The following is a 10,596-nucleotide window of genomic DNA, read 5'->3' on the forward strand; positions in this document are numbered from 1 at the left end:
GCTCTCTTTAAGAGCTAGACTGAAGAGGCTGTGTTGGAGGCTGACAGGCTGTGGCCATGGATGCTCTCAGAAAGCAGTGGCTCAGAGTGAGGTGCACAGTCTGTCTGATTCTTCCTGCTCTCTCATAAACCTCCACCTCTTGGTTTCACAGGTTGGTTTTCTACAGGTTTCATCTTATTTAGGCTGTTAGACCATGTGGTAGGCAGAGCACAGGCCATGAAACAGAGCAGGAAGAAATGTGATGGTAAAACAGAAAAGACTCTGCATCTTGGTCCTGGAGGATCATGTGCCTGAGGCAGGGATTTCCTGGAGCTTGAAGTACAGGCAAGACATTAGCATTTTAAAGCTTGTTAGAGATGAGAGGTGAGGAGCCCAGCATCTGCTCAGCAGGATGGCAGTTTGCTTTTCAAAGTCCAGAGACATATCCAGCTGTGTGCCCAGGGCTACACTCGCTGGAGCAGGTGTGGAGGTGCCTTGCCACTCCTTCCCAGCACCCTTGCCTTCTGGGGAGGTACTGGAGCCTGCCCAGTCTGACCATACCTCTGGTGAAACTCTTGCTCCCAGAAAGCCCCTGGTGCCTCAGGCCAGCCCTGCAGGATTTCTTCTCTCCGTGTAGGATGGATTGAGAGAGGCTTTGGGGTACTGCAGTAGTTCAGTTCAAAGGATGAACTGCGCTCAGGGTTTTTTTCTGACTCTCAGGAATCCGTGCTGTCCAAGTTGTTCATTATAATGCTCCATCCCTGCAGGCACATCAGCAGTGGGTGTGCAGTGACTTGGCTGTAACTCGGTAGGTTGCGGTTCCAGAGGGCTCTGATCCCAAAGAAACATGGTGCAGCATCTCTGTGGTGAAAATAGCTGGTGAGAAGCAGGTGGCTGTATGAGAGTGACACAAGTGGCACACACAGACCTGTTCTCTCTTTACTGGATGCAGTGTCCTGTTTACAGATGCATGTATAAGAACCTGCAGTGTCAGGAGTGGAGGAAAGTTAGAAAGGGCGAGGGTGCTCTAAATGGGGTACAATGGAGACCCCTCTATGTCTACAAAAATCAGTTTTTCTCATTTGAGAGCTGGTCCTGTGGCAGGGACCAGTTTGTGCTGCTGGTGCTGCTCCTGTCCCAGCTTGCAGGGATTCTCTGTCCCTTGGGAGCCCATCCATGCTGCTCTCCTGCAGGGCTTGTAGCCAGCCAGGCTCATTAAGCCATCTAGTCTCATTAACATTGTCTTGTTTGCACTCCAGAATTTTTCAGACAAGCCCAAGCAGAGGAGGCAGCGCTGCAAGGACCCCAACAAACTGGACATTAGCTCTCTGACGGGAGAGGAGCGGGTGCCGGTGGTACATAAGGGTACCGGACGGCGGGTAAGCAAAGGCTGTTCTGTGCTCTGCCCTCAGTGTCCCAAAATGCTTAGCAGACTTTGAGCTCATCTGTGGGGGAGATTTAATCCACAGAAGCCTATGGATGAGACAAGTCTGGAAGAGGTCTCTAATCTATATTGTCCTGTGACACATGTGTGCCCAGGGACATGCAGACCTGTGAAATAAGTGATTATCTGTGTGAAGTAAGGGATGTGGGACTCTTGTCCCTTGCCTGGGGGCACAGACCCCTCAGTGGCAATGAGATACAGCCTTTGGCTTTAAAGCCACCCTCAGCACAGTCCTGTCTTGTGCTTTCCATCCTGGATTTGATCTTTCCCCTTAGGTTCATTAAAATATGCCACAAATTGTAACATTGCCATGCAAATACCTTTGGTTTGTTCCTCCTTATGAGGTACAGGCCAGAGCACACCAATACCCATCCCACTGCTGGGCTTGTAGAAAGTTGAGGGTTGGAAGGGCTTTTTCTTGCTTTCTGAGCAAGGAGCTTGGATTTAATTGTCTGCAGTTTAATCTCCAGCGGACTGGGGTTCACCTCTCTGAACAAGAAGGGGTGTTCAGGAGTACTTTGCACAGAAATTAGTTCTTAAACACACCCCGGACTGTACAAGGTCAGAAGGTGATGTGACATTGATCACATCTAAAAGCAAAACTAAACGGTGAGGCAGAAAGGTTGTTTCAGCCACATCTGTGTTCCCCTTTGTTGCTCCCATGCTGGCCTTTCCTGGATGAGCGTGGGACTTTGCCAGTTCTAACTATGGCTTTTACAGAAGCTCTGTCTCTATCACTGGTCCCTGGGAGGGCAGTGGGCTGGGCCACAGAGGCTGAACCTGCCTTTTCTCCCTGAGCTGTGTGTGTGGAGGCAGCAGGCACACACCAAATCCTGCAGAAAGGCAAGTGTAGCAAGGCAAGAGTCTCCACCCCAGCCAAACTGCAGCCATAAGAAGCTAGGGGAAGTGTAATCATTTTTTTTGTATTATTTTACATAACTCTCTCTGCAATAGAGGTCATCCTTCTGCTGTGTTTTATAGTTAGGGGGAGCCACGGCACCAGCATTGAAGGAATTGCCAAGGTGGCTTGATGCAAACTTGGAGTATGCTGTTGCAGCTGACTGGGCTGACATTGTTAAGCTTTCAGTAAGTTAGAGCTTTTGGAGAAATCTGTATCATGTCATCTTTTTTTTTCCCCTCCCCATCCCCACAACCTTTCTCCAGTGAGGATCTGGGAGCGAGGCAGGCCCTGGGCTGGGCGTGTGGGAGGGGATGGCTGCAGAGCGGGAGGCTGGGCTGTGCCAGCGCCGTGGCCAGGCCACAGAGAGAGGGGCCAGCTCCGGGAGCGGGGCTCAGCATGCCTGGCTGCAGAGCCTTGGCATGCTGAGGGTAGCAGGGGCAGGAGGAGCACCCTAGGAGCTGGACGAAAGGGTGTAGACAAAACATTCTCATGGGTCAAATTTTCAAAGCCACCTCTAGTTGATGCTTTTCATCTGCTCCTGTGAGCTCTGCCTGCGCAGCCGCGGGCCCACCAAAGGCCCCGCAGGTCACCAGGCCTGAAGGGTCAGGCACAGGCAGGGAGAGGGGCAGGATGGAGTCACCTGTGCCACATTCATCCACCCTCTCCATCCACCAATCCCTGCCCCGGTGTGTGGCAGAGCCTGGGGTGAAGGAGTGCTCTCCCCTCTGGCATGCCAGATCATCCTGCCCTGCCCCATGGCTGGCCTGATCCAGACTTCTCCCTGCAGTTCCTCTCACCTGCTGCCTGGTTTTGGGCTGCAGTGGTTTGTGTGATAACCTTGCAGAGGGCTGGATGGTGAATCTGTTGGTGAATCTTAGAGGCTTGTACTGCTCTCAAATTGGTTTTTCCTTAGTGCTGGCATGGTCTGTCCCACTGCCCAGGAAGTGGCTTCATGTCCAGGCTGGCATCAGGGCCCCATCTGGGCAGCCAGCCCCAGTGAGCTGACAGCTCTTCCTTCCCCTGACTTGAGGGGACCATTGTCCCTTTGCCACAGAAACCACTGTGTGCCTGGCCCTGCCTGGGCACCTCCCCTGTGCCCTGCTCCAGTGGCTGCATCCCATGATCATTCCCACCCCATGGACACTAAGCTTTTGGAGGATGCATACCCATCCTGGTAGGAGAGGGATGCAGAAAGATGGCTGGCAGCTCTGGGTGCTCAGGCCAGCAGGAGCTGGGGCTGGCTGCCCCACAGAGCCCGGGGACATTCATGGCCTGTGTAGCTACTCCCACATGCCAGTGGGAGATGCTCCCAGAAGGTTCTCCCTCCTTGGGCAGGTGCTGTGTTGAGCAGACTGCCAGGCACATCTAATTCACGTTTCTGCACTACAGGTGTCAACAGGAAATACTTTTCCTACCTAAATTTATTATTCAAAATGTTTCAAAGAGTGGAGATATTGATACCCAAGGGAACCACGAAGGGAAATGTTTAAATGTCTGTGTTGAGGATGCTGAAAAAGGGAGTGTTAAGCTGTGCTGTGTATCCCCCTGCACTGCTCTGTGTAACCAAATTGTCTCACCCACTTCTGGCTGCTGGGTTTTGGTCCCATGTCTCTTCCATCAGAAGACCTTTCTGAATGCTCCCTGGCATCTCCGTGAAACTCTGACCAGGAGCTCCTCAGACAGCATGCTCACTCTCTGTGTCATCCCATGAGCTTTGCTGTCCTGCAGAGCATTGAAAATTTGGCCCTTCCCATCTCAAAGAGGATTTTTTCACCTGTTGCTGAAGGCACAGCTAGAGCTGGGCAGGGAGCTGAGTGGACAGTTGACACCACGCTGCCCTGGTGCTTCTTGTGCTGTGAGCAGCTGGTGCTGAGGGCTGGGGTGAAAAACAGGGTAAAAACATGCTTCCTCCTCCCCTCCCTGAGCATTAGAGAGTGCAGGATCCTGCCAGGACAGAGCAAGGGTGTTTTGCATTTGGCAGCATCTCTTGGGGAAAAGTTGTGTGTACCTCTCAAATTCCATATCATGTAGGCAAATATTTCTGTGCCAACACCATCTGGGACACAGATGTGGGCATGGACAAGCCAGATTCCCTTTGCTGCAGTAGTAACTGTCGGGTGTTCTCTGTTATGTCTCATTTTCAGGGCTACTTACCCGAAAACAAATTCAATCGCATCCTCACCGAGCCTGTGCTCCGGGACACTGGGTCACGCCGGAGAGGGAGGAGGCCCCGGAATGAGCTCCTTAAAGGCCCTGGTGTTGTAGCAGATTCTTCTTCTGGAATGGGACCACTGTTCATGAACGGACTAATCGCAGGGATGGATCTAGTGGGACTTCAGAACATGAGAAATATGCAAGGGATCCCTCTGACCGGGCTGGTCGGGTTTCCTGCTGGCTTTGCAGCAGTGCCCTCCGGTGAGGATGTGAAGAGCACCCTGAGCATGTTGCCCATGATGCTCCCGGGCATGGCGACCGTACCCCAGATGTTCGGTGTGGGAGGGCTCCTCAACTCCCCGATGACGACAACTTGCACCGCGACTGCTCCAACTTCGCTAACAAGCACAACGAAAGGTGGCACAGCCAGCGCCGAGAAAGCCAATGAGGAGAAACAGGGCAGCCAGGATGGGAAAAAGGAACCTCTCACTGAAGATAAGCCTGGTCCTAGTTCATTTTCTAATCAGTCAGAATCTGCAATAACTACCAGTAGTCCTGTAGCTTTTAACCCATTTCTTATCCCAGGGATGTCTCCTGGACTGATCTATCCCTCCATGTTCCTTTCCCCTGGCATCGGCATGGCGCTGCCTGGCATCCAGCAAACCAGGCACTCAGAGGCGGCGAACCTGGAGAGCCAGAAGCGGAAGAGGAAGAAAGCAAAAGGGGAATTGGCAAATCCAGAGCCAGAAACTGTCTCACTGCCGGAAAAAGAAGCTGCAAACAGTCAAAACTGTGTGCAGCAGAGCCTGCCAGCGGTGGCAGAGAAGGAGCAGGACGGACCAGCAGAGGAGCGCCAAGCAGCTCACGATACCGATTAGACCTTTTGTTTCATTGAAAGAAAAACACAAAAAGATTGTGGCTTGTGAGTTTCTTATCCCATAAACTCTTTGTTACTTCCCCTCCCACCCTGCTCCACCTTCATAAACCTGTGTTTCCATGAGTAATATTATCTACCTAATTCCCTGTCAGAAAAAACTGGTGACATACTACATGTTAATAGTTGCAGGGTCTTGCCACTTTATTAGATAAACAGTGTTGTCTAGCTAGTACGGGAGGCACCGAATTCTCATTCTGTTTTTCCAGTCAATCATCCCAGCTGACAATAGCAAATCCAGTACTTGGTCACCCCCCGCAAATTGCTCACTCCTTTGAGAAGAAAAAGCAGCAAAAAATCAAAAGCAAAAGAAAAGTGTTTGTCTCTTGGTCTAACACACAGACAAGGGTATTTCTGTCTACAGCAACACTGAACGAAAAAGCCTATATTTGGGCTAAAAGCACAGCTATAATAAGTGCTAATGTGTATTTTTGATTTAAAGTATTTCCCTATTTTATCATGGTTACTAGAATAGTAGTATAGACAGAAGTATATAACTAATAATTGAAAATGCATATATTCATTTCTTTGAAAGGAAAAGCATAACTGGTAGTGATATAATTTCTTGATCACCCCCACCTCAAAGGTTTGGAGACAAACTGCAGAGAGTGAAAAAATGATGTAGACATTCTTTTGTGTTTTTTAAAACCAACGTTTGGTTTTATGTTATGTGGAATTTAGTTGCCCTTTCCTTGGTAGTTACAAGAACTTTCCAGCTTGAGCTGGAAAGGTTTTGCACACTTGCATGACTTTTCTGGGGTTACTGTATCTGTAGCAGCCAGTTCCTTCATCATTCTGCTTGTCTTCAGTTCTCCTCTCTGGCGTTAGTTCTCAGCTATGGCATTACAGGTGCTCTAAAGGTTTTGGTTTTTTTCCAGCCATGAACAGACCACACCGATTTTAATGCTCTTATATGAACACTTAGGCTTTCTGAGTTTTTATATTTCCCACTCCTTACCCCAGAAGTGGCGTTCTTTCAACAAACACAGAGAAGGCTGTAGGCCAGCTTCCCTCCATGGGGAGTCCTCTGAGAAGGACCCTTGAGATTTCAGAGCCTGAGTTTCTTACTTTGTAGTGGTGGACTGTGAAGAGATGACTTTGGCTTCTTCCCATTCCGTTTGCTGTTGAACAGTATTTCCAGTCCTCCAAATGATTTCAGCATCTGCATTTCAAATGGACAGGTTTTAATGCTGCCAGCGCCCTGCTCCAGCTCTGAGTACTGAGACTCCTCCACAGGCAACTCTTCTGATTTCTCCTTCCCCTCACTCCTTTAATTCTTCTTTCTCTTGGGGTTGTTCTTACTTGCAGCTCATGGTCTGAGAATTGAATAAAGCCACAGTGGTGCAGCAGTAAGTGAAGGGCAGGCGGGGAGGGAGTTGGAGTGTGCTACTCATCAGTTTCACACTTGGTTGTCACAATTTACTGTATTTTTTACTTTATTTTTCTGTTGCAGTTGCTAATTTATCGGATGGTCCAAATGTTTTGACATAACTATTTCAGTTTGCATTATTTATTTATGATGCTTTTTGTCATTGTCTTTTATACATTTGGGATTATAAATTATGTACATGTTAAAATTAGCATCTCAAAGAAGTCTGTTACCCGTGGTCAAAAAACCAGTTGGTTTATTTTCACAGAATTTATTCCCAGTGTACTGGATTGGATGATTTTTTTAAAGGATTTAGCCAATCATAATGCAATCCTCCTCTCCCCCAATAATTGTGTTCTATTTAATAACATTCTTGTAGCATAGATACTGTATCACTATCAACAGATTTCTTAGAAATGCTGCTATCTCTATTTAACTAACATTTTGTTCAGTTTTTGCCTCCAGTGGAAGCAGAAAGGGTTTTTTCAGCTGTTAAATCCAAAATCAATATAATTTATTTATGTAAAAAAAAAGTCACGATTGATATATTTTTGAACCTTTTAAGTACTAACTTTGTTTTTATTCAGTGGAAGAACATGTACTTGCCCTAAATCCTTAAAATACAAATGCTATAAAACTTCATATATCTTCAAAGCCTTACTGTGAATGGATACAGAAATCTCTTCCGAGTCCATTTCTTGTTATGGGATGATTTTTCCAGGGTTACGTGCGTAAGGAACAGGGTCTAAAGTGAAATTTATTTAAGTAGCCAGCATGCTCTATACCTTGTTCTTCCTTAGCAGACATGTATGCTACGTCTCTGGGTGTTTAGGCTTCTCTTTGCTACTTTGTGACCTTTTTGCAACCCGATATACTCTGTGGATTATTTAGACTGTAAGGCGTTAAATGGCTGCTTCTTCTTTTCCATCATATCCCAAACAAACACCAAATTTTCACTGGTTTTCATGGCTATTCACACACATACATCCTTCACGAAATGTGCTAACAAAATAAACTGTCTGTGCTCTTGAACATGGATAAAAAGAAAAATATTTAAAAGTCAGATTTTTATTTTTTTAATTTAGTGACTAGATGATGCTTATCTTTCAGACTTGGGAGAGCCTTGCTACAGATGTATATAATTTTTTCAGCAAATATATGTGAATGTTTAATTCACCTGACTCAGTGATAAACGTGACTTGCCTTTTTCTCAGCATGATCCCATTGAGAAGCTGTTGAAAACAGGGGCCTGGTGGCTGCTCTAGGCTGCTCCTGGTGCCCTGTGTGTTACTCTGCTGTTGCTGTGAGGGGCCAAGCCCGCAGCTCCCACAACGCCCTGCATGAACTCACCAGCCTGAGGGAACTCGTGTTCCACATGGTTTGCAAGATGCCAGGAGCAGCCCAAGCTCCAGGGACCGTTTATGCACAGAGGATGCACAAGGGCTCTCTGCTGACCCTCTTTTCCCACAAGAGTGAGTTGGAAGCCCAGAGACCTCCGCAGTCATCACACACCCCCACCCTGCAGGCACTTACAGCCCTTGGCATGTGCACAGCCCCTCCCAGCAGATGGGGTGCTGGGGGTGCTGGGCTCCTCTCTCTGCGCTTCCTGCACCTCCAGGTTTTGTGAAAATGCTTGTCCTAAATCTCTGTGTAAGAATCTCAGCCTTTAGCAAAGCAGGCATTCATCATTGTTTCATCAGAATGATGTGCAGAACCAGCTCCACTCTTTCAAGATCCAGAAAAAAGACACGGAGTAAAACCAATGCTTTTATTGCTCCACCTGCTCTGTGTAAGCATCTTGTCCTGGTATTTTGTTGCTCCTTTGGGGAAGAAAAAGAGAGAAGTACCCCACTGAAAAGACTGGCAAATTGGTAGTGTGAACTATGAATTTCCAGAGTTCCAGAGCCTCTCTTTAAAATCTGGTTCCACACAGTGCAGCCTTGCACCTCGGCATCCATAATGCAGGATATTTACTGGCAGAAGCTGCAGCAGGAGGGCCATGGAGGAGCATGTGCTGGCTTTGGGCTGTCACATCAGTGGTGGCTGTAGTGTCTCTGTCTCTTCAGACACGGTGTGCTGTCTGCTGGTGGCAGTGAGTGGATGTGGTGGAGGATGGGCACTGTGTGCACAGCTTGCTCCCTGTTGTGTTTTACAGGATACGAATGCCCCTTCCCAAAGAGAGTGAGTAAAACAGGCACAGCTGCACATCCCTGCTGTCCTTGTCTGATTTTTATCATACAGGACACAGAGAAGTCTCATCACACATTTAGACAGGATCTCTTAATTCTCTTTATGGTCACAAAAAGGGGGGAAGAATTTTCCTCAGCACTGAGCCATGGTTAGGGGAGCTTTACCTAACCTTGGTGCAGATGTCTCCACTCTGGGCTCTTGAGATTTACAAGAAAGTATTTGCAGCTGGAATCTTGGCCAGCAGTGAGCAGAAGGCAATTTCTCTGATGACATCTGGTTTGCATTGGAACTTGAGCTTTTCAGTGCAGTTTTGCTCCTCACGTCTTCAGGAGCCACTTCAGCCCCAGGGATGTGGAGCATGGACTGAGTCACGAGATGAAATGTGAGGAATCTCCTCACATTTTACAACCTCAAAGCAGTTTCTGGGCACTACACTACAGGTAAAGTTCCCAAATGCGTCACACCCCATGTAGCAGTGCCCAGCTGCCCATGGCACCCATGCTCGGCCATGGGCACCAGACAGGCAGGCAGTGCTGCCAGGAAAGAGTGCTGCCAGTGCCACAGAGCAGCAGCTCTGGAAAAGTAGAGGGAAGAAAATCCAGCTTCTCTCTCAATCCCCTTCCCATCAATCTGCATCAAGTGTGCCCTGTACATTTGGACAGCTGGCCTAGGAACATCATCCTCGCCCTCCCATGTGGCTTTTAGGGATGCTGGTTGTTTCATGGTGCTCCCAGGCATGGCTGGAGACCATAGGTGCAGTGCCATAGGTTGGCACTAATTCCTGAAGAATCAAGATTTCATCTCGAGAGGTATAAAACAATGCAAGATCTTCAACCCTGCAGAAAATCAGTCCCACTCCCCATGTGGCATTGTTCTTCCCGTGGGATTTTAATTCATTAACAACTCCATACAGCACCACTACCTGGCTCCATTTGCCAGTGGTCTGGATGGGATGTGACATTTCTGGTTTAGCTTGGAACTCAGACCCAGCCTGCCTGAACACATCAGTTCAGGCAAGCCCAGCATGAGCCTTCAGAGGGTTTCAAGAAGTTGCAGTGTCCTGGACCTGTTGCAGGCGCAGCTGAGGGGAGTGAAAGCCAAGGCAGGTGCTCCAGTCTCTCCTGTCTCTGGGCTCCTGCCAAGCATTGGTTGTCAAGTTTCTCAGCTGGCTGTGCTATAGCACAGGTAGACATTTTACAGGAATTGCCTGTACTCTTTGGAAAAACAAAATTTTAAAGGAAAACCTCACAGTGACTTTCTTTTCCTCCAGAAAAGGACAGAGATTTCTGATAGAGGAATAGATGCACAAAGAACAAAGGTCAGCTCACCCTGAGGAAGACACACCTCTGGTCCAGAAGGAATAAATAAGTCTGTGGGACCCAAAGTCTCAATACCCCAAATGAAACATATTTCTTGCCTGCTTGACAGGCAGTTTTCCATGCTTTTATGGCAAATCTTTCCCCAAACAGATTTAGATGTTGGATTAAGGCTGGTTTTTGTGGAAAGCACGGAGCTGATCTGATTGTCGGTAAGGGACCGGCCCCACCAGCCTGCGGATCCCACAAACTGATCCCTGCACTTTGCAGAAGGGCATTTTCAAGAAACCCAACCCCACGATCTGTGAG

General features: G+C 48.1%; 1 protein-coding gene across 11 annotated transcripts in view; it reads left to right on the forward strand.

Annotated features, from left to right (window-relative positions):
• The window catches only part of CHD6 (chromodomain helicase DNA binding protein 6), a 96,598-nt gene extending 89,175 nt beyond the window's left edge, over positions 1-7,423 (forward strand). For 8 of the 11 annotated variants that reach the window (XM_064391432.1, XM_064391435.1, XM_064391433.1 and 5 more), the window contains 3 exons: positions 1,239-1,358; positions 2,405-2,509; positions 4,469-7,423. In XM_064391432.1, coding sequence (XP_064247502.1) covers positions 1,239-1,358; positions 2,405-2,509; positions 4,469-5,356 — 1,113 coding nt within the window. In that variant the 3' untranslated portion in view covers positions 5,357-7,423. The remainder of the gene's footprint in view (positions 1-1,238; positions 1,359-2,404; positions 2,510-4,468) is intronic. The other 3 variants (XM_064391434.1, XM_064391438.1, XM_064391437.1) reach the window with 2 other exon arrangements.
• Positions 7,424-10,596: the final 3,173 nt, after the last annotated feature.

Source organism: Passer domesticus, chromosome 16, assembly GCF_036417665.1.
Source record: "Passer domesticus isolate bPasDom1 chromosome 16, bPasDom1.hap1, whole genome shotgun sequence".
NCBI lineage: Eukaryota > Metazoa > Chordata > Aves > Passeriformes > Passeridae > Passer > Passer domesticus.